The sequence below is a fragment of the Elephantulus edwardii genome, unplaced genomic scaffold, assembly GCF_000299155.1.
Source record: "Elephantulus edwardii isolate Elephantulus edwardi_28Jun2011 unplaced genomic scaffold, EleEdw1.0 scaffold00004, whole genome shotgun sequence".
NCBI classification, from domain to species: Eukaryota; Metazoa; Chordata; class Mammalia; order Macroscelidea; family Macroscelididae; genus Elephantulus; species Elephantulus edwardii.
The window spans coordinates 4,899,306-4,923,563 of NW_006399754.1; the positions used below are offsets into that span (position 1 = coordinate 4,899,306).

Below are 24,258 nucleotides of genomic sequence, written 5' to 3' on the forward strand. Positions count from 1 at the left end.
GCAATGAGATTGGCACAGGATAGAGCACGGTTTAGGGCTGTTGTACATAGGGTCGCTATGAGTCGCAAACGACTCGACGGCACATAACAACAACAACGAAGCCATTCTATAACTATCAATATTTATCAAAGTTCGTAGAGCTTCAGGAGGTATGTTGTTTAGGAAGTAGATCCCTGTTATCACGGAATCCTAATAATTGTTTTCACCAGGAGGTCTTAAACATGTGAAATTTTATTCACAGACTCATTAGCTATTTTCTTTTAAGGATCCACCTAAAACATTGCATGAGAAAGATTAATGTCCCTGCCCTCAGCCTGGGAAGGTAGTCAGTCAGTAGTCTTGAAATCTATGACATAACCTTCCATGAAACCTGTATTTATTTGAGCTGAGTGTAGGTGGTCAACAATGAACAGAAAAGAAATCTGTAATAAAAGGAAAGAATTATTGTTGGATCCCACTGAGCTATATCAACCCTGTGAATAACAGGTCTGCCCTCTGCCCTCCCCTGCACCACTCCCGTGCTCGCCATCATGCTGAAGCCCGCTGTGGGGGCCACTGCATCAGTCCATCTTCCTCAGGGTCTTCCTCTCTTTCTTTGATCTACCACCTTTCCCAGAAAAGGAATTGTAGATGTAAGTAAAAGAACTCAAAAAACTTTTTCCCTAGATGAAATATTTTGCAGACCACTGTGGAAATTGTGAATATTTTGTTCAACCACTGTGGAAAACAGTATGAGGCCTCTTTAAAAAGTTAGAAATACCCTTTGATCCAGCCACCCCTGTATTAAGTATATACCCTAAAGAAGTAAGATTGCATGAATACAGATATGTGTATATGTATTTTTAAAGCAAATGGAGTGTTTTTCTTAAGTACCTGTGGAATAAAAGTATTAAAATTAAAATAACTATTCCTTTCTAATCCGTTTAATTATTGACTCACTGTCAAGGTTCCCAGTTACCTTTGTCTAGGGCTTTTATGCTTCCAGATGACCTTCCCCGAAACCACCTATTAAATAATTTAATCACCTTTCCTGGAGCTTCTCTTTGTTTTTGCTTTACTCTGACCTTTAAATACCTGCCTTGAATTCTAAAACAACCACAATAAACCAAGCAAAAAACCTCACCAAACCAAAATAAAAATTTTTTAAATTCATTTAATCCAGATATAATACAATTTTTCTATTACTAATAGGTAGAAAGATAGAGAACTGCCTTTGAGTCAGTAGTTATTTGTGGCAGCCTTATGTATAACAGGCCAAAGCATCGCTCAGGCCTGCGTCAGCTCCACAGTTGCCTCTCTGTGGTGCTGTATTGTTGGAATTCCTGTGCCAGTCCATCCCACTGAGGGTCTTCCTCACCCTCATTACATTCTCCTTCACCAGAGATGTTCTCATCTAGTGACTGGCCTCCTTGATGTGTCCAGAGGAAGAGAATTGAACAGGAGACAGGTGCCATGCTGGTGACGTACTCTACCCAATCACTCTGCAGCAGAGATACAGAAAACTGGATAGAGATATGCATGTAGATAGCCCTGCAGCTCTGAGCACCAAATGTCAAAAAGAACTAGATTTAATACCAATTAGAAAGACAAAATAAAAACTTACAGATTTAGAATAAACAGTTGGCAACGACTTATCTGACTAAAACCAATTTTCTAAAATTTGTAGAAAATGTAAATACCTAAACAGGTAAAAAGGGGCCAGAAAAACTCCAGCTAGAAAAATGAGCAAAGGACTTGCTGCAGTATTGTTATTTTACCACAGCAGTTACTCAAACGGTCCATGAATGGTGAAGAGACCCTCCTGATCATTAGCCTTTCTCTCTCCTTGTTTTTTGAGTCAGAACCGACCCAGAGCTGACTCTCCAGTGTGTTTTCTGAGGCTGTAAATGGAACGGGGTGAAATTGCACATCTTTCTTTCCTGGTGTTACTGGTAGATTCGAACCACGGGGTGGGGTGTGGAGTCTTTGGGTAATAGCACAACTCCCTACAGACTAGGCCACCAGAGCTCACACATTAGCCATTATAGAGAAACAAATCAAAACAGCAGTGAGAACCATCTCACTCTAGCAGTAATAACAACATTCATTAGATTGAAACCAACAGACTGTAGCCAAAGTGTGGGGAGATTGGAACTCTCATACACTGCTGGTGGGACTGTAAAATATACAACTACCATGAAAAGCAATATTGTTATTGTTGTTGATTACTGTCAAATCGAGCACGACTCATAGCGACCCTCTAAACAGTAGACCTTAAGCTCTTCTATAATTATCGTCGTCTCTCAAAGTTCATAGAGTTTCCAGAGGCATGTTGTTTAGGAAGTGGATGCCACTCCTGCTCCCAAGGAAAGTATGCCTCCTTAAACACTTAAAAATACCATTTGATCCAGTAATCCCATTACTAGGCATATATCTTAAAGAAGTAAGAAATGCAGCATGAATAGAAATGTCCACACCCATGTTTATTATTGTAACTTTGTCTACAGTAGCAAAGAGATAGAAGCAACCTAAGTGGTCATCATTGGATGAATGGCCAAATTATAGTATGTACATGGAGTGAATAATTTACAACATTAAATAGTCTGTGATTAGTCAGTCACAAAAGGGCAAATACTGTATCAAGTATGTTGTTGTTGATTGTCTTCAAGTCTAGCACAACTCATAGCGACCCTATGAACAAAAGGCCTGAAACTTTTCTGTAACTATCAACATTTATCAAAGTTTATAGAGTTAAGATTTAAAAGTTTACACACAGAAAGAAACATTCTTTGATAGCTACCAGAATTGGAAAAGTGAAGGGAGGGAAAGGAAAATCAGTAATTGGATAATAAGCACCTATGAAGTTGAACGAGGCAAACACTGTAGTATAAATAAATACAGAGGTGATCAGCATAAAGTCCCTAAAGAAGAGTAACACAAATAGGTGCACAGCAGTTCCAGACAGTGAGGTAAATAATATTATGTTCACAGTCCTGCAGCTCAATAATGGCAAGCAATCACCTTAGATCCCTTGGCAACAGGCAAGCCAGGCAGAGGAGGGTGTGAAAAGGCACCACCTCCGTGACTGTACATAGGTTTGTTGTTGTTGTGTACCGTTGAGTCGGAACCAACCCACAGCTGACCCTCAGTGGGTTTTCAAAGGCAGTTAATCACGTGGAGATTGCCCATCTCTCTCTCTTAGAACAGGTGGCAGCTCACTTCTTACCACTAAAGCCACCAGAGCTCCCGAGACACAGGTGTAACAGATGATATTTCTGCATGCCTGTTTGTGTATGTTGTAACTATTTCCATGCACATAGCAGAGCCAATGGGAGGCAAAGTTAGGTAAGCCTCTTAACCATAACCAGACACCCTGTGATAATGGGACCCTGGGGCCATTGTCTCTGGAGACTTGACGGTCAGTTGGCATCACAAAGTCCACAGAGACAGTGCTCTCTACATCCTACTTTGGTGAGTAGAGATGGGGATCTTTAGAGCTTGTAAGTGACCTTCTAAGGTGCAACTATTGGTTTCTTCCTGTTCCAGAGCAAAGGAAAGTGAAGAAAATCAAAGACACATAGAAACAACCGTCCACAGTACTGACGGGTCTCTTGAACCTCAGCTTGCATGACCCTGACACCAGAAAGTACTAGACTGTGTCCAGCTTCAGTTGTGAAAGATTTTATAACAGAGGGTCCTGGATAGAGTAGGAGAAAAATGTGGAACAGAACTCAAAACCAAAACCAAAATGGCTAGGCTTCATAAGATGATAGAGACTGGTGGAACCCCTGAGCCTGTGGCTCTTAGCTACCTACTGAGCTTAGAACAGAGCTCTCCTAACATTGGCCAGCTTACAGTCAAACAATAGACAGGAGAGGAAGCATGGGAGATCAAAAAGGCAGTCTTTTCCCCAAGGATAAAGTGCAGAAGGCATTAGAAATAGACAAGAAGTGAGCTCTGGTGGCCGAGTGGCAAGAAGCTGCACTGCAATCTCAGAGGTGCACAGTTCTTATCCACCAGATGCTATGCTGGAGAAGGAGGAACAATCTCCTTCTGTACCAGTCAGATCTGATTTGACAGTACACAGAAAAAATAATGAAATAAAATTTATTTTTTAAAAAAGGAAGAAATAGACGAGAAGAATAGAAAACAGAATCACAGGTGGGAAGTGGAAAGAGTGCAGTTACAAGAGGTTGGAAATTGCCATCAATGCCTTCAGACAAAAATATAGATGATGGTTGAATGGAAAATCATTATAGTTTGTAAACTTGCACTCAAATCACAGCAAAAAAAAAAAAGGTTGAGTTTCTTTTGTTCTTTTTAAAATAAAGTAAGTGAGTTGAACAGTGTTTTGGACCTTAAGTTTTTGTAATTGTTTGCCTAATTTTAGGAAGCAGATCATCGATCATCAGGTCTATCTCCCTAATTTGTCTTAATCTGGATATTCTACCAAAACCTGTCCAACATAAGTCACCCCACTGGTGCTGGAGATATCTGTGACTTAGCTTCCAGCATCCAGCAACCCACATGCAACCACAGAATTATAAACTGTAAGACAAATGGTAACTGTTACCCGTCACTAATTTACTCATTGCTGTCTAGTGGATCTTACGCCTAGCCAAGTTCCCACTGGGTTTCCAAGGCTGTAAATAGCCCAGGAGGAGGTTACCCATCTTTCTCCCTTGGTACCACCAGTGGATTCAAACCACCAGAGAGGCTTGGTTTTGGGCTAGTAGTTTAACTCTCTATGGACTACACCACCAGACTTCCTCTATTGGACAGACCCAATTATTTCTGTATAATTTTATGAATTCTTTGTTTTACAGCATTTAAAACAGAATTCTTATTAATGAAACATCCTGTCTTGCAACCTTGTTACAAATGTGCTTAAATTTTGTCTTGTCTCTCTCTCCCTTGGTTCCCTTAACCACTGGGACATCATTACCTTTCCTTTATGTGTCTCTGTGTCCATCTCCAGACAGCTCTGCTCCTTTGCTGTTTGTCTTGCACTGTTTGTCTTACCTGTGAAGGCCACAGCACTTGTTGTTGTTGTTATGCGCCATTGAGTCGCTTGCGACTCATAGCGACCCTATGTACAACAGCCCTAAACTCTGCTCTGTCCTGTGCCAATCGCACTGTCTCTGACACTCCCATCCCGAGTGCCCCAGTCACTGAATCAATCCACCTCATAGAGGGCCTTCCCCTCCTGCGCTGTCCCTCCACCCTCCTGAGCATGAAGTCCCTCTCATACTTTGGACATGTTGTAAGGAGGGACCAGCCACAGCACTAGCCTTTATAAAGGTGTTTTAGGTGTTCCTTGCTGATTTTGGAAGTGTTTGAGCTAGTTTTCCTCAACCCTTCCTCTACCTCAGATCCCACAAAGCAGGCGTTTTTCATTTAACAGCAAATTCATGCATTTATATTCTTGTGAATCCATGCTCTTCCTCTTTGGGACTGCCATAGTTTATGAGGAACCAACCCGAGGCCTGTGTGGGAAATAGTTTGAATACCGTTGTACGGTGCATGCGTGCACGCGCGCACACAAACACACATTTGCACACAAACACACATTTCCTCATGTATTTCCCTATTTCTGTATACTTCTGGCACTACCCACCCAGACCCTTCTTGGGTTCAGCCATGTGGGTTTCAGAACAGCAGTATTTCTATTCTGATACATGTGGGGTCTTCCTGAATCAAATCACCGCCACAGCAGCTGGTGTTAATACTGTGAGCAGTCTTTTCAGTCCATTCAGGAATCAGTGGGTGTTCCAGCTGTTGTATAACTAGATATGAGTATTGAAGGAAATCATCTACAAATGCTTTCAGGTGGTTGGGCAGGCAGCCAAGTGAGAGAGCTGTTCTTCCCTCTTCCACATTCCTTGGGGCTGCAATAAAGTTTTACTTTATATGGTCTTACTTTTCATCATAATGAGTCATTATATATTTAAAATTAATTTTAACAGGAATAGAAAATCAGTAGATTAAAGACAGTGTATTAGAACTAATGCCAACAGTAACTCGTAGTATTGTCATTGAAACACCTGCTGGTACTAATGATTTCTTTTTTCCATGTGTACTTTTATGTGCATGGTTTCAGAGTTGTAATCACAGTATATCTCTTCTTTTTCTTTTGCAGTTTTTCACATAACACGATAATTGCCCATTAAATCATTACATTTACTTCTGCACATGTTTAATGGTGTTCATGAGACCTGGCATTTTAGCATCTCTGTGGAAGTTGTGCCAACACAGTTTATAGGTCATGAACAAAGAAGATTGGCTTTCTTAGGACTGTGGGTTAAATATTACTTGGATTATCCTTTTTTAAAATTCAAGCAGTGCAATTTTGAGAATCTAGTTTTATTTTGTGGCTAAACAGGAAGAACATATTCTGCCTACACTGGTGAAAATTTTTTTGAGAAATTGTTATATTTCTCAAAAATTATACATTCTAATTTTTGAACATGTAATGATAGAAAAAGATAGAAAAACATTTTATGCAGTGTAGATTTTTTTATTGTTATTCAAGGCTCTTTTTGTAGAGAATAAAGCATGCTACTAAGCATTTGTTTCTAAAGTGGCCCTGTCAGTAGAACTTTGAGTTCTTTTAGTTTAAAGATGCTCTGGATTATTTCTTGGAAGGTAGGCTTGTGTTTGAATTGTGATTTTGAACCTTTTCCAACTCCCCAGCCCCATACCCATGGGACCTTGGGTAATAAGACATCTTACCATAGCTGTGAAGAGGGAGAATGAAAAGACTTGGTGCTGATTATGTCAATGCCTGTGTGATGTGGTTCATGACTGTCAGAGGACAGGGAACTTACAGAGGATGGGGGAGATATTTGAATTTTGCACTTGACTCTTGAGAACCACTATTGCAGAATGGGGTCTATTGTGAAGAGGCCTTCTTAAGATCAAGCCTAGGTGGAGAGGAAGACAGCGCCCCAGAGTTGTCTGTTTGATAAGCACATGCTGGCCACACATGGCTGCCACACATACTTTAAATGTCCTCAGACACACTCCGGTGGCCTTCCTGTGGGGCAGGGAGTCCCAGACCAGTATTGTGTGTGCAGACTCACTGACCTGTTTCCAACAGTGCCTCACCCTCATCGACTTGATCCTCTTACAGAGACAGACAGATCTTCAGTCATTTCCAATCAGAACCTGCCAGCACGTCCCCCTAAGTGCTATTAGTAAACGAGCCCTGTGAGTCTACAACCCCAAATAAATGCTGAGTGAAAAATACATTTGTGTACTAATGTATGTATGTGTGTGGAGGTGGGTAGGAAATACCTATCTCTCTTTCTCTCTGTGTGTGTATGTGTGTGTGTGTGTTCGTGTTCAGAATGGATTGGTTCTTTCTTTTTTAAAAAAAAATATTATTAAATTTTATTAGTTTTAATGAACATTTACAGAGATTTTGGGTTCTCATTCATTCATTGTTGCACTGTTTTCTCTACCCTCCTCCCCCGTTCGTTCTTCTCCCCCCCCCCGAATGTCTGTTTTAATTGTCCAATTGCCACAGTGCTTGTCAAAGCCAGTTCTGATTAATCTTCTTTGTCAGTGTGTCCTTTGCCATTCCCTATCACTCCTCCCTGAGAGAGACTTCACCCTGAGTCATAAGGAAAAGGGGATGGCGTATTCTCTTAGCTACTTCCTGCTGAAAAGGGACGCTGTGGGTTTCAGGGTGAAGATCTTCTCTCACTACTCTAAAGGGCCCCTTTGGCAGTAGGAAACACATAGACTATTATGGAGATTGATTTTGGAATTTAGATGCACTGTTATTAATTGTGCTTAGCCGTACATGTTCATATCCTTGAAGATGTATCATGGAGGTGTTGCAACCTAGAAGACACAAATTTAACTAACAAGTTAAAAGTAAGAATGGATAGGTTATTTCTATTATAATTAGAGGGTGACAGAAGGATTGCATAGCACAAAATATTGTTAATCTATAATCCAGCAAATTTAGATTTAATACTGACAGAATAGCTGGAATCTAGCCCTCTTGGATCTGGCCCAGCCAGAAAATATCATGTTTGTTATATTTATTAAAAAGATAACTAGAAAGATGAGAGATTGACTGTAAAAATCACTGTTTTTCTTTTCTGGCATGTGGAAACCTACTCAGTTTTTTAAAGGAAATAGTTGGCAATAGCCACACAGCTGTAGCCAGTTAGGCAGTCCTGAATGGCTGAGGGTCATCGCGTTGTTAATTTCATCAACATGTTCATTTCTTTCAGCTCCATGTTCATGCATGTCTTTTAACCCGGAAACCAGAAGACTGTCCATAGGTCTAGACAATGGTACAATCTCAGTAAGTACATATAAATAAATAAATAAGACTTCCCTTCCTTTGAAGTATGTATATGCCTTGTGATGAGAATGATTTACTAGTTATTTCAAATAAACAGATGAACATTCTTGTTAAGAAAAGTGGAGATTTCAGGGCAGCAAATTGTGATGTGATGAGATGAGGAATTCTGAGCAGAGAGAGCAGACCGTAGTCTTGGTTTAAACGCTGACAGGGTTCAGGTTGACTTAGCGTGTGCCCAGCTCCCGACAGGGCCATGATCAGGCAGTTGCATGAACTGCGTGCATCTGCATTTGTGAGAGCGAGGTGGGAGTCTAGTGATTTTGATCTGATGCTAACTGTGGTGTTAACGTATTTTCCTTTATGAGTAGCTGAACACTGGCAGAATGTCTTCTCTTTGAGCTGCCTGCCTAATCTTATCTTTAACAAGAATCCTGTGTTCTCCTCTTGACCTTCTGAACTCCTTCCAGCATGTGAATAGAGTTCTGTAAAATCTGTGTGAGTTTGTTAAGAACAGAAGTTAGATTTAGTTGATAGGATAGTCCCAGAGAAGTATTGGACCCTATGATGATCGATCTTGAGAAAATGGAAGTGGCTAGAGATTGGACTGTTTTCCTTTCAGTTATTATGATGAACAAGGGTGCTCTGGTGGTGTGGTCCTGAGAAGTTGCTGTACTTAAAGGTGGCACAGCTCTGGCATCTTGGATCAACCAATAGTTCCAAGGGGCACAGGTGCGCAGTTTCCTCCCAGGCAATTTATAGCCTCCAACAATCTGCTGGAGACTCAGCGATGCGTTGGTTTGACTTGACTGCAATGGGAGGGTTTATTATATTAACTAGGGGGCTCTGGTGATGGGTTTTGTAGGGAGTCACATGGCTAACCCAAAGGCAGTTTGAATCCAGCAGTACCTCCTTGGAAGAGAGAAGGTTGTCTAGGAGTCAGTTCTGACCCTGTGGCTTTGTTTGTGAGTTTTAAGTTTGCGTATATATTGACGAGTTGCAAGACAAGTCTGGAAACTGCTTTTGTATTGAGGGGCCTATGGTTCGAGTGTTTTTACTGTGGTCACAAGGAGCCTGGTGGTAGAGGGACAAAAGAACTCAGAAGTTCAAACTCACCAGCTGCTTGATGGGAGAGGACCTGGCAGGCTGCTTCCGTAAAGCTTTACAACCCTAGAGACCATCTTGAGCAATTCTGGTCTATCCTGCAGTGTGTCTACGAGTCAGAGTCAGCTAGACAGCACTGGGCTTGGCGTTTTCCTGTTGTCTTTGGTTTGATGGCCGTAGGAGCTCCGGTAGTGTAGTGGGTAAGCACTTGACTCTAACTGAAAGGTCATCCATGGAACCCACTGGCCACTCTACAGGAGAAAGATGTGGCATTCTACTGCCGTTGAAGAACAGCCTTTGAACTCTGTGGGAGTGGTTCTGCTTTGTATTATTACAGGGCTGCCTGAATTGGAATCCAGCTTGAGGGCAATGGTTTGATTGGTTGGTGGGTGGGTTCCTGTGATGAGGGGTCTGAGGTATACCTAGCCCAGTGCCCAGTCCATCACTCCCCAGCCCCCAGGCCCTTGAAACTGGCACTGTGGACTTCCCTATCCCCAGACAGCTCAAATCTTGCTTCCAGGGTCTCTTGTGTCTGCCTAAGGGACATAGAACAAGCCCTTAGTACCTGGCCTGAAGGATGGCAAAAAGAAGTGTTTGAGGAGGGCAGAATGGACTTGGGGTCCTCATGTCATCACACTATTACGTGCAGCTTTAAAGAGTCTGGTAATACCAGCCTTGAACCTAGCCTTCCAGTCTTACTGAGATTAGAGGAGAGACTGTTTTAGTTAATAGTTTTCAATTTGATTTCCAACTTTTCAAGTTTAGGCAGATGGGATATGAGCCTCCATATATCTACTTTTGCTCTGGCCCCTACAAATGTTAGACCTGGACCTGAAATGTTACATTGAAATCTTTAGTCAGAGCATCTGTTTGGTAACTTTAGAGAATTTATGGTGTAAATCAGCTGATTGACAAATGGATTTACTTCCTGAGACATTCTGATCACTTGATAGTCTGTAAACTCTTCCTTAGGACAGAAGAGAATGATCTTTAGAGAATTATTTTAAGGAGGAGGGGAAGTAGAAGAACCTTATTTTCAAAAGCAAAAAGGGAGGTCATTGAGTAACTGAAGTGCCCGTTATAGACGAGATCTGCAGAGGGGCGCCAGAATCCATATGCTGCTCAACTGTTCGTGGCATGTGGACATGACTCTCACTGGTCTTGAGAAAGGGCTTGCCTGTGGGTCTAACAGATGGGTGGGACTTTGCACTTTTGACATCACTGTAGGTGTTAAGTGAGTGGCTGATAAGTCTAACTTTGTAGGCAAGAAAGGAGCAGGAAGTACAGTATGGAACATTCTAGATGCTTGTCATACGTAAGCGGGATGACCACCCCAGCCATTACCCTTAGTAAAGGAGGCTTCCAGGGTACCAAGGTACATATCAAGCCCAGGAGGTCAGGTGCTTCCTAGGTGTCAGGATGGTGTTGAGAGAGGAAGGCTCTATTACTCTTATTTTCTGAAGAAGGTTGAGGAGCCTGGCTCGTGTGACACATTGTTAGGTGCCATTGAGTCGCCTCCTAGCAACCCTGAGTGCGACAGAGCAGAGACCCGGTTCCCGCACCAGCCCCACAGTCACTGCTGGGCCTGCGCCCAGTGCGCCAGCATCTGTTGGTCCATCTCTTGAAGATCTTCCTTTTCTTCCCCCTCCCACGAACCCTCTGCCAAGCCTGACGCGCTTCTCTGGGCACTAGCTTGTCCTGATTATCTGCCCAAAGAACGAGAGACGAAGTCTCATCATCCTCCCTTCTAAGGAGCATTCTGGCCACACATCTTCCAGGGTCAAGTAGGGCAGTGTTGGTATTAGGTGCACTCTAGTCAGCTCCCACTTACAGCTCCTCTCTGTAAAACAGAATGAGGAAAGAAACAGAATGTATATGAGTGACTGTGAGCAAACACCCAGAGCAGAACCCCACTGACCCTGCACTGCCCTCACCCCCTCTGCTGTGCTTACACCCACTGTCACAGTCCCTGTGTCAGGCCAATTCCATGTGGCTCTTCCTTGCCTTCTCTGACCCTGCGCGTTTCTAAGCCTGATGCCCTTTACTTGGAGAAATAGTCTGACATAGTTTCCTTACAACGGTCTCAGTTGTGTTGCTGAAGAAAATGACTTGAGTGTCCTTCCTTTTCTCATTGGAAGAATTAGAAAGAGCTCTACATGAGATACATTGAAGGCCAGCGACACCCACTGTCTGAGGTTCAGAATTCTCCTTGGTCACAACAGATTATTCACAGAGAGTTTGTACGGGATCTCACATCTACAGTAGTTTGCTGTTTAGAAAAGAGTAGCCTTATTTAGAGAGTATCTTTCCTCTGTTCTCTAAATATAGTAAATTTTGGGAAGAAATACTGGTTAGCTTATTTGAAAACTTAAGAGTAAAACAGAAGGTGAATTTTTGTTTTAAAAAAACCCACCCAACCATACCGTGAAAGGTTCAACAGACAGCTAACCATATTTGACTAACTGAAGAGAAAATTAGAAATAAAGCAGAAAAAACAAGTATAGCTAGATCTTTTTTTTTTTTAAAGTGACCATAGCAGAATGGTAAAAGTAGTAGCATGGTCTACGAGGAGGCAGCCAGCAAGAATCCAGAGAGCTTTAAGGAAGAGTTAGGGCCGCATCATTCTGTTTTAAATAGGAGCAGTCTCATCCCCACCACCCCCATGATGTGAAATCACCTGCTAAAAGAAGCAATGATGAAGTAGAGGGTTGTTTTTGTAGCTCTAGGAACAAATGAGCAAACCTTTCTTGGGAGAAGTACACCAGAGGGCTCCTTAAAAGTAAAGAGAGTGAGAGTTTGTCTCAGACACTTTGGATGTCATCAGGACGGGCTGGTCCCTGGAGAGAGACATCATGCTTGGAAAAGTAGTGGATATGTGAGAAAGACAGAGACTTTCAAAGAGAGAAGGATTGGTACAGTGGGTGCAGCGGTGGGCACAAGCATGGTAGGCTTATGGGTTTTCCTTACTTTTTTTAAAAAAAGTTTATTTTATTAATTTTAATGAACATTTACAGAGATTTTGGATTTTCATTCATTCATTATTGCACTTTTCTTTTCTCTCCCTCCCCCCAGTTCGCTCCTCTCTTTGAAAAGCAAAAGATAAACTTCTCCGTTGGTATACAATCCCCCGACCCCGACCCTACTCCCCCAAAAATGCACCCCCCAAGTGCACTCCATTATGCAACCTTAATTCTGGATTCCTGTGATAATCATAATATACTATCATATATCACTTTTAAACTGTTCTCTCCTTCATCTGTTTCAATTTAATATACATAATCTATTCAGTTTTTCTCAGTCTTACTCCAACCCTGATGTCAGTCACTATCTACAACAGTGGCACCATGCGGTATTTTTCCTTTTGTCACTGAGATACTTCACTCAGCATAATGTCCTCCCGGGTCACCCATTTTGAATAATATTACATGAGTTCCTTGCTTTTCCAATGCAGTGTAGTATTTAATTGTGTGAATATACCATAGCTTCTCTATCCATTCGTTTGTTGATGGGCACTTAGGTTGTTTCCAACTCCTTGCTGTTGTGAACAAAGCCGCGATGAACATGGGTGTGCATATATCTGGTTGGATATCAGTTATGGTCTCTTTGGGGTATATTCCCAGTAGTGGGATTGCTGGGTCAAATGGTATCTCTAATTGCAACTTTTTGAGAAAGCGCCATACCGCCTTCCACAGTGTTTGCACCATTTTATACTGTCACCAACAGTGAATAAGGGTTCCAGTTTCTCCACAACCTCACCAGCATTTGTTGCTTGCTGTTCTGTTAAATTTTGCTATTCTGTCTGGGGTGAGATGACATCTCATAGTTGTTTTGAATTGCATCTCTCTTAGAGTTAGGGATTTTGAACATTTCTTCATGTGCTTGTTAGCCATCTGAATTTCTTCTTTGGTGACGTGTCTGTTCATATCCTGTGCCCATTTTTCAACTGGGTTATTTACTTTTATCTTGTTGTGGTGCTCAAGTATTTTATAAATTCTAGATATAAGTCCCTTATCTGACATGTCATTACCAAATACTTTTTCCCAGTGTGGCTTCCCTTTTTACCCTGTTGGAGAAGTTTTTGGATGTGCATAGGGATTTGATTTTTAGAAGGTCCCATTCATCTATTGTATCTTCTCCTGGTTGTAGATATCTTTTACTTTTAAATAAAATTTTTATTTTATACTGGCTTACTTACAAAGTTTGTATACATTGTTTTTCACACCAGATCTTTCCCCTTTCCTTTCCCCACTCCTCCCCCCACCCATCAAATTGTGTGACTCTATGATTAACCACCACTACCCCCCAATCCTCACGCCTCTGATCCCTCCCCCTTGGATCCTCATATATGTTCTGCAGTAATGATCTTATACTGTATTTGTCCTTTTGGGACTGCGTTAGTTCACTTAGCATAATACTTTCCAGTCCCTCTCAAGATAGGTAGTGATTTACAAAATCATTGCTCCTGCATGCTGCATGCCGTTGTGTGAATGTACCAAATATTATCTTTTTAATTTTTCTTTTTTGTGGGGGGAGCTTAGGGTTCCTGAGCCCATCCAGTTGAAATCAGTGCCATGTGGTACTTGGTACGTTATTACTGTTCGATGCCTGTAAGTGTGTCAGTAGAATCTTATACTCCATGGGAGTTTAAAAGCTGTGGTCTTGTAGAAGTAGATCACCAGGCCTTTCTTCCAAGATACCTCTGAGTAGATTTGCACTACCAGTCTTTTGACTAGCTTTTAATTGTTTGTGCCACCTGAGGAATCCGGTTCATTAGCTGTGTTGTATTGTGTATTTGTATTTTAAAAAGCTTTTCAGGTATCGCTTGTCCATGGATTATTGGTAGTTTCTGGACCTTGCAGTTCTTTGCACCAGTTAGGAGCTCAGTGAATAGTTCATTCTTGACTACAGAATACATATTTTTAAATTTAATATACTTGCTTATAATAAACACCTGTTTAAATTCTGTTTAGGCATACACTTCTATTGCTATTTTAGATGTCTTTTCCAATGAACTTAAAAATTGCTTCAGTAACACTTTAATTCATCTTAAGTATTCAAGAATGTCTTCCGTTTTAATGTTGGAGATAATCAGCGAGCTTTGGTGGCTTAATGGTAAGAAACTATACTGCCAATGCAAAAGCACGTGGTTTGAATCCACCAGCTGCTGCACAGGAGAATGAGGAGCAGTCTCCTCCTGTGCAGTTCACTGCCTCGGAAAACTCGCCAGGAGGCCAGCGAGGAGTCGCTTCCAACTTGACGGTACACAACAACAACAACAGTACAAACATTTCCTATTACTTAATATGTTGTTGATGATGATTGCCTTTGAGTCAAGCACGACTCATAGCGACCCTATGAGCAAAAGGCCTGAAGACCCTCTACAACTATTGACATTTATCAAAGTTCAGAGAGTTTCCGGAGGCATGTGGTTTAGGAAGTGGGTGCCACTCCTGCTTCTTTAATTACTTAATATACCTGATTATAATAGACGCCTACATAAATTCTGTTTATTTAGACAGTTCTGCTCTTATTTTGAATACCTTTTGCAATATATGCAAAATTTATTCTAAACTTTTAATTAATATATTGCCATGAGAAGAATCTTTGAGTAGGCATCAATGTGATAAAATTGATTTTTCTCCAAATAGTGATCTCAGGTAGAGAAAATGTGGTCAGGGTGAAAAGAAAAGGATTGATTTATAGAGTGGTTAACATTCAAGATGGTGTTTATTATATTAAAACAAAATGTTATTAACCATGTGGATATTTATTGTCTTGGTAGTTCTGGTGATGATTGTGTTCTTAAAGTATATCTGGCCATTAGTTCACATAGCTTATCCAAGAAAATGAAAGAAAAAAACCCAAAAAAACAAAACCCAGCAAAAATGGGTGGTGTTAGTGGGGGAAGAAAGGTAAAAAGAACCATTTATTGAGCACATACTCTGTACCATGTACTCTGTCTGCCTCACTCCAGCTTCATAGTCACCCCACATTGCAGGTAACATTCCCCCATTATATTATTATAACATTAGTCGCCATTAAGGCCACTGAGCCCTAGAAGCAGTGCAGTTGAGACTAGAACTTCGTCTGTGTGCCTTAAAGCTGAGTCTTTCTCCTCCCTGCTGTACTGGCATCAGGAAGCCACTTCCAAATTCTTGTTGAAGGCTTCTCTCATCTGTGTTGTTGAAGCGTCTTCCTTCCTAGACTTTTCTGCCTGGGGGCAGAGATTGTGTCTGCTTTACCTCTTGCCGAGTTTTGAAGGATATTACTTGAATGAAGAAAAGAGGTATTTCATTTCCTCTTATTAGGATGATCAGTTGGTCCTTAGATGGCAGGACAGCTGGCACAGTCATATATAAATGAGTGGCTGGGACATAAGGAGTCAGTCGTCTGACATCCTTATACTACTTTCTGAAATTAATACACAGAGATAAACCAGCCAAACAAAGAAAGCGAAATAGAAATATTTCTTCTCTGTGAGAGAAGGATGAGAAATCCCCTGTGCAAAAACTGCCTCTGAAAACTGGCTGTAGGTTCAGCTAGGGGTTGGCTCCGTCTCAGCAGTACACAATAACAACATATAGTGTGTTCTTGACAGTTGGTGCAACAGAAAATAGTCATTATTGCCACAGCTTCACCAAAGACTAGAAAGCTGATGAATTTGTGTGATTATTAAAGGAAAATGTCTTATAATAATATTTATCATTATTTAGAAATTAATAATTTGCAGATTAAATGACATTGTCTGTTTCACCCATGGTGTTTTATAGATGAAGGCACTTGCGTGCTGAAAACTGTTTGTATTTTTCTGTTAACCTGAAGGGTGCCAGGTGACATGCACTTCAATTGCTTCCTGTGATGGGATTCCCAGTGGTGGCTGTACTGGCACAATCTTAGAGATAGGACACCTGTACTTCCTACCTCTAATGCCACCCTCCCTTAGATGTAAGTTGTAGATTGAGTACATGTCAAAGTAGCAGTAACAGAGCAAAAACTTCTGACCTGCTGGACCATTAAAAAAAAAAATTATACCAGCTGCAAGGAATGGCCCTAGATTGTTTACTAAAGGGATTTGTAGCTTATGAGGGGAGTTAGTATCATTTCATCTAAACTGCACTGCAATCCCAAAGGCCCACGGTTAGAATCCACTAGCTGCTCTGCAGAAGTTGAGCAATCTCCCTGTGTGATTAAACTGCCTCTGAATACCGTCTGGGGGGTCGGCTATGGGTTGGTTCCAACTCAGTGGTACTCAACACGAGGAAGCTGTGCTAAGAAGAGGAAGATAAAAGGATGAGTATGAACATTTAATTTACTCCGGGATTTGGGATGAATAGTTAATCTACTGTGGGTTATGAACCCAAGCTCAAATGGTAGGTCATGTTCTACAGTGATGGCCCATCATAGAAGCACTTTGTTTCTATTCAGTGTCCAGTCACTTCCCTGTTGCTGGGGAGAAAGTCTTCAAAATCTTTACCTTGAAGAGTTCATAAACAGCAGTGCTTCACCGTAGACTCCCAACTGTAAATCACAATACTATCCAAATGTATTCTTTTCAGTGAAGAATCGACATTACTTCTGGAATTTCCCTGCATTCTAGTATTACTGGTGTGACGCTACGTAAGAATAGCATCTCTTACATGAGATCAGCAGAGGATGAATTTGAAGAAAGTTTCAGGAAGTATCTGTTCTACTACATCAGAGAAATAGAACTGTAGAATTTAACAGACCTCTTTCTTTTAAACTATTACATAAACCCCACTGTTCTTTAAACTATTTATGATTGTCTCCAAATCCCTGGATGGCACAGACATTGAATATACCTGCTGTGACGTCGGCAGATCATGTTCACCCAAGGGTGTCTCAGAAGAAAGATCTTATGTTCTGCTTCAAAAACAAGGGGCATTAAGAAATAAACACAAACCCACGTATGGAGCACAGTCATGTCTGACAGATGCAGTTGCCATGAGTTAGAGACAACTTGAAGACAACGGTTTATGGTTCTCATGCCATCATGATTTCTACCAAAAACCAGCACTGTGTCTGAATAACCTCATCACTCTGCAAACTGGACTTCCTTATGTGAGGAATTTACTTAAATATGAGCATTAGTATATACATAAAAGTGTAGTACTTTTAGATACTGAAGTGATACTTAGCAGAAAAAGTCTTGGGTGCTAAGATATCAATTCTTTACAGTTATTCATTGACTAAAACTTAACTAAAATTGATTTCATCACAGAAACCTCTTGCTGTTGTGTGCGTTGTCATGCCTTCAACATTTATGGGAATTGCAGAGCTTTTAGGAAGCTCTCGGGGGCAATCCTGTTCCTTCTAATTATCTAGATGTCATTGTACACAGAACCTTGTCATCTTTTGCCCAGTGCCTACGTGTCATCTAAAAACTTAGTCAAGCGTTGGTGCCTACTGATCCCGAGAGTAATTTGCTGCTTTGACTTTAGATTATTTTGTGCACCTTTATTGCAGTTAGGAACTTTTGAAGGTCTTCTTGATCAAACTTTTGGATGATTTGTTTGGCATGAACACCAGTCATCCAGATGTTCCCGTATTTTAAAGTAGGCCCTGAGGAGATCCAGAGAGTGAAGGATGGTGCGAAAGGAGCAAATGCAACACGAAGGTGGCTGAGTCTGACTTCTGTCCGCTTCATAAAGGTGAACTGTCCCTATCATTAATGTCTGTAGCACCATACACATAACTGCATAGTCAGACATGCCACCCCACGTGCTCCTGCACACAATTTTTACCAATCATGGGGTCCGATGTTTGTAGCAAACTCACAGACTGTGCTCACACTGTGGGGTTTATTAGGAAAATAGGTTGAAGAGAGGAGGAGGCAAAGGATATCACATTGAAGAGAGGGGAAGGCAAAAAATATTACACGATGTAAGTCCAGCATTCAGTCAACCAGTAAAAGTCTAGGTTTAGTTCAGCAGCACAAATGCAAGAATCTTGTAGTTTCCTCAGAAATCCATCAAACTTTATCTCAGAGCAACTGTAAATTAGCCTTTCCTTCAGTCATCCAGCAAGTAAAGCCTTTAACTGTGGCCTTTAACTCCAGGGTTCCCCTGGTTACTCCTTGCCACAGTCTCTTCACAATCTCTCTACCATCATCACCACCATCTCTCACTGTGTGGAAAGCATTCTCTTATATTGGTCTTACAGCTGTTGATGATTTGCAAGACCATGTGTCTACAATTAAGGTAGCTGTAGGTCATTTCCCCAATGAGGCTAATGCAGTGGCTAGAAAAGCCAATTTTTAAGGGTCCTGACCCCCTAGATGGGTTGAAAAAAATTCACAGATCATCTATAGGAGTTATCAGCCCACAAAGGATGACTTTATAGGAACGTGTATTAGGATAGGGTAAGGTTCAGATGTGTTGTTCATAGGGTCACTATGAGTTGTAGGTAACTTAATGTCATGTGACACAGCAAACATGCTGTATCAGAAGATAAACATCTTAACCTTGGTTACATCAATGTAGCACCTCTATGCTTCTGGCTAGCAATTGATTCCTATACAGAAAGAAGTATAATAAGTTATAAGTGACTTTCCATGTGGCTTCTTTTGAATGTTTTACCCTTATATCTCTTATTTAGAGCCTTTCTATTAGCCTTGAACACATTTAACCCTCTTAGAAAAACAAAAACTTCACAGCTTTCATTGAGTCCTCATATCTTTCCATCAATGTCCTGTCTTCTCGCCTTCACAATTAGACTTCTCAAAAGGAATTACCCGAAGTCACTTTTTACATTTTCTCACTTCCCACTTTCTACTCAAACCGCTGTCCCTTGGCTTCTCATCCCATCAGTCTACCAGAGCAGAGCTGCCTGTGGTCACAGAAAGGTTCATGTTGCTAAATCCCGTTGACATTTTTAAGTCTTCATTATTTTTTACCTCCCTGCACCAGTCAGCACTGTGCACTGTTTCATTTTGACAGAATTTTTCAAAAAACATGTCTAAAGCATGTCACACCATTGGGTTTCCTCCTCTTCTCTACTTACTCTTTCACTGATTCCATCATCAGATGCTTCTCACCAGCCATTCTCAACAGTTTTAGCATTTCTCAACACTTGTCCTCAGGCTCTTTCTTCCTTCTCCGAGCAGTGTCGTCATGCAAGCTGTGGCTTCATTGTCTTCTTATCTCTTTCCTGGCCTTTTCTCTAAAAGCCAATTTCCTAATATTTCCTAACATTTGTCTCAAAGAAACCTAAAACTCACCAGGTCCAAAAATGTTCCTCCTCACAGACCTTGTTCTCTTCAGCATTCCTTATTTTTATTAAAAGCTTTCGTAAAAATATATGCCGTGTGAATTCACTAGATGGCTTAGGCTGGGTACTTCAGAGAAGGAAAACCAATAGGGGGAAGAGAGATACTTGGAGATTTTATATCAGTAGAAAGGCTCGTGTGCCTGCAGAGGTTGGCAAGTCCCTCCTGATTCTGGGGATTGACCACAGGAGAGAGACTTCTTGCTGAAGTATCTGCAGAGACTGATGAATCCAAGATGTAAGGCAGGCCACAAGTTCAAGTCTGCAAAGAATTGGAGGAGCCAGATGGAGGCTCCAGATTAAGCGAGAACAAGATGTTAAATAGACTCACTCTAGTTTACGGTCCTGAGGATAACTCCATCACAGCCCACCCCCTAGCAACTTGGCACCTATACATATCTCCTTAAACTATAGTCTTAAATAGAATTATAAAAAGCAAAATTGGCCTAATGGGATGCAAGTAACACGAGTATAAGTGGAAATGTGCTGGCTCTGTTTCCAAGGAGGAAATGCTTATAATTGCAGACCTTGTTTTGGCAGCTGGTCACATGGTTGTAGCTTGTGCTGAGATCTACCTCCATCCACCATCATTCAGTATTTACTTTGCCTTCAGCATGCTTCTTGGTGAGCTCTGATTCCCTGCCTGGTGGGGCGACCCAAAACTTTGCTTCTCAAGGGAAAGGGTCCTTGTAACGATGCCAGAATGGGGTTACTGTCACTTTATATTGACTTTAATCACAGGCCATGAGAATGCAAAGAAGTCTAAGGAGTCTCCTGTGGCCTAGATATACTGTTCTTTTCCTCCATTAAATAAGTAGCCATAGTACTCAGGATTAGTCACACCAGACAATACAGTAAATCCCTTCTCTACCTGTTGATACAGATCCAGGAGCAGCTTGAGGTGGCTGGGTGGCATTGTAATACCTAGTTCAATAGAATTGGTCTTATGTCTCCTCTTTAGAAGAAAGACTTCCAGATTTGCCAAGCATGAGGTTTCAGGGAAAAGAAATAGTTATTTTTCAAATCGTTGACTAGGAATGGTAAAATGTTCCCACTCCCATTTCCACCTCTTGGTTCCTGGACCTGTCAGTCCTGGCTCCAGATATTAGATGCTGCTTTAAATGATAACATGCTTTCTGAAGAACATTGCTTCAACCCTGCAAAGTACTGTCACAAAACTGGTGCCATAGTTTTACCATCCCATCGTTGTATCAAGTCAAAAGCATGATGAAGAACATGGTGTCATTGTTATGGGCTGTCGAATCGTAACGAACTCATGGCTGACTCTCCAACAGGTTTTCAGAGGTAGTAAGTTGCATGGAGGGAGATTGCCTATCCTTCTCCCATGGAGCAGCTGATGTGGATTCAAACGCCATGCCTCTGGGATTGGAGCACAGCTTTTTACCACTAGGCCACCAGAGCTCCCTTCTTCGTAGAGGACATCTTTTGAATTATTTACCCAGCATACAGATTGAATAGTTATGGAGAGAGGACAAACATCTTTCCTGATTTTAAACCATGTAGTGTTCGCTATTGGTATTCCATTAATTACCAAGTGACATATTTCAGCAAAGAGATGCAGCCTTGGATGCACTTACTAGGTTTTACCAAGAAATCTGGAGGACAGCCACGTGGCCAATTGGCTGGAAGTAATCCATATTTATTTCCATTCCAAAAAAGAGTTCCAAATTATCAAACCATATCACTAATCTCACATGCAAACAAGATCCTCCTGAAGATTATTATCCAGAAAGAATTGCAACAGTAAATTAACAAAGAACTGCCAGATGTGCAAGCAAGGTTTAGAAGAGGCCATGGCACTAGGGACATTATAGCCAATGTCAGATGATCTTAGCTGAAAGCAGAGAGTACCATGTCTCATTAACTAATGCAAAGGCATTTGACTGTATGGATTATAACCAGTTGTGGCTAACCTTGAGAAGGATAGGAATCCCAGAACATTTAATTGTGCTTATGCAAAGCCTATGTTTGGACCAAGAAGCAGTCTTCAGAACAGAGCAAGAAAACACTGCATGGTTCAAAATCAGAAAAGGTGTATGTCAGAGAAGCATCCTATCTCCATACCTTTTCAATCTATATGTGGAACAGATCATTCGGAAGACTGGACTATATGTGGAGGAGTGAGGTATCAAGATTGGAAGAAGACCCATCAACAGTCTGCATTATGTAGATGACACAGCCTTTCTTGCCAAAACTGAGGAGGACCTGAGGTATTTGCTGTAGAAGGTCAAGGACTGGAGCTTTCAATATGGATTGAAGCTTAACATTAAGAAAAGAAAGATAGGGATATATGATTAGATATTATTGTTATGACAGAAGTCCAAAACGAAGGTTGAATAGTGGAGTGGACTTGACGGGGAGGGATTGAATAACAATGAAAGAATTTTCTCTTTTACTTTTCAAAAAGAAAAGCTAATTAGGGGAGGGGATGGACAGGGAAAAAGTGCAACAATGAATGAACGGAAATCTAAGTCTCTGTAAACTTTCATTAAAAAAAAATTAAAAGAAGGATTCTCTCTGGGGTTATGTGAGTAGGTGTTTTCAGAGGCAGTGAGATTGGCTCAGGATCAGACAATTCAGAGCTATTGTACATAAGGTTACTATGGGTCACAGACAACTCAACAGCACATAACAACAACAGTGTTCTCTTGCTCTGTTAGGACAATAGCCTTTTGATCTAAGTATAAATTTTACATGAGTACAATTAAGTGTTGTGGGATTCCCATTCTAAATCAATAAACTCAGTCTAATCCAAGTTGATACTCCTTTAATACCATATTTCACACCCTTAATATCCATTACCATGGAGTCTTCACATTTCTACTGTTTGAACTGTTTGTAGTAGTGTACTTCTTCCTGGGTCATAATTTATACTTTAATTTTTGAGGTTTCCTAGAACTTGACATTAGTAAAAGTTCTAGAAACAAAAATAGGTGGTGAAGATTGGAACATTCAGCAATATCTTGGAAGTTTCCTTTGGTGATGACCCAAACACTCCCACCCACAGGCAAACTCTCAAACAAAGATTCATTAAGGACAACTGGTTTAATCTCATCAGATGGGGCATAGGAAAGCAGGTTCTGTTGGCAGGGCTAGTTCAATGGATTTTAGCTAGTCAGTGCTTCACTTCTTGTCCTCATCTTCCTTACCAAGACCCCATTTCTTCCCAATGAAACTCCCTTTAACCTCTGACACAATTGTTGTTCTGTACTTTTGAGTTGGGACCAACCCATAGCTGACCCTCCAGTAGATTTTCAGAGGCAGTAAATCTCATGGGAAGAGATTGACCATCTTTTTCCTGCAGAGCAGCTGATGGATTCAAACTTTGTACTCTTGAATTGGCAGCTCAGTTCTTCACCACTCAGCCACCAGAGCTCCTTGCAGACACAATTGCAGGTTGAGATTTCTGTTGGATTTATAATTGAGCACACTTGCAGTAAGATTTGGGGTTTGTTTTTCAGCAATATCAGCTCTATTTACTACAAGACATGTAGCTTTGGGAACTTTCTTTTATGCAATGCTTGAGCTAGCTGATGTCTTTTTTTTTTTCTTCTCTTCTCCTGACTGAATTGTATGTAATAAAAGTGTAAAGCGCACAATGACGCACAGCCTCACTTCTCACTAATATTTGATCTATTGGTAGTGAAATTTTGAGTATTAATATAATCACCATGTCATGGATTAGGGTTGCTCTGGTGGCTTAATGTTAAGGAGCTATATTGCCAAATCAGAAGCACACAGTTCAAATCCACCCTGTCTCCTCGTGTGATTTTTTCCCCCTCTGAAAACCTGTTAGCATGTCAGCTATTAGTTGGTTCTAACTTGATAATACACAAAAACAACAAATGCCATGAATTATCAGAGTCTCCTCACGAATGGGAGCAGACCAATCCACAGGTTTAAGATTGGTTAGACTTGAGAATCAATTTAGAAAACTTACCCTTAAAGTTTTGTTTCTCTAAAGCTACTCCTGGTAATAAACATCTCTCTAGAGAAGCAAAATTAATGAAGAGTATCTGTATCTGGTGGTGTAGTGTTCAACAGGCTGCTAAGTGAAGGGTTACATCTACATTACATAAGGTCTCATCAAGGAAATGATTGTATCAGATTTCATGAAGGGAATGATCATGTTACATCCTATCCCAAGAAGAGAATGTGTACATTGTAATTGCCAAACCATAGGATAATAGGCAGTTGAGCTGACATGCCCTTAGCCGTTAAAGTAGTTGGGTTCCAAGGTGTTTGTTGCAGCAGACTATTTCTTAAATGACTCTTAAAATGACTTTAAGCTTTGATGCCTCATTACAGCAGTTCACCAGTGATTTGCAAAACACAGATTGTCACATGCTATTATTTTTGTAAAAGGGTTTCTTAACTACGTCCATCACGAGAAAAACCTTGAGCTCTGGGTTGTGTGCAGGTTACTAAACATGGTCTGGATCGGCAATGACACACTTTTCTCTAAAAGTGAGCCCTTTAGAGTGTGAATGGAGGAGGGATTATCAACCATCAAGGCCTCTATGGCTGCTATTGTCAGAATTCATTTTATAGAT

At 41.0% G+C, this 24,258-nt stretch overlaps 1 protein-coding gene across 1 annotated transcript in view; it reads left to right on the top strand.

Annotated features, from left to right (window-relative positions):
• The window catches only part of WDFY2 (WD repeat and FYVE domain containing 2), a 236,378-nt gene that overhangs the window by 120,251 nt on the left and 91,869 nt on the right, over positions 1–24,258 (top strand). Inside the window, exon 3 of the mRNA XM_006879517.1 lies at positions 8,226–8,299. Coding sequence (XP_006879579.1) covers positions 8,226–8,299 — 74 coding nt within the window. The remainder of the gene's footprint in view (positions 1–8,225; positions 8,300–24,258) is intronic.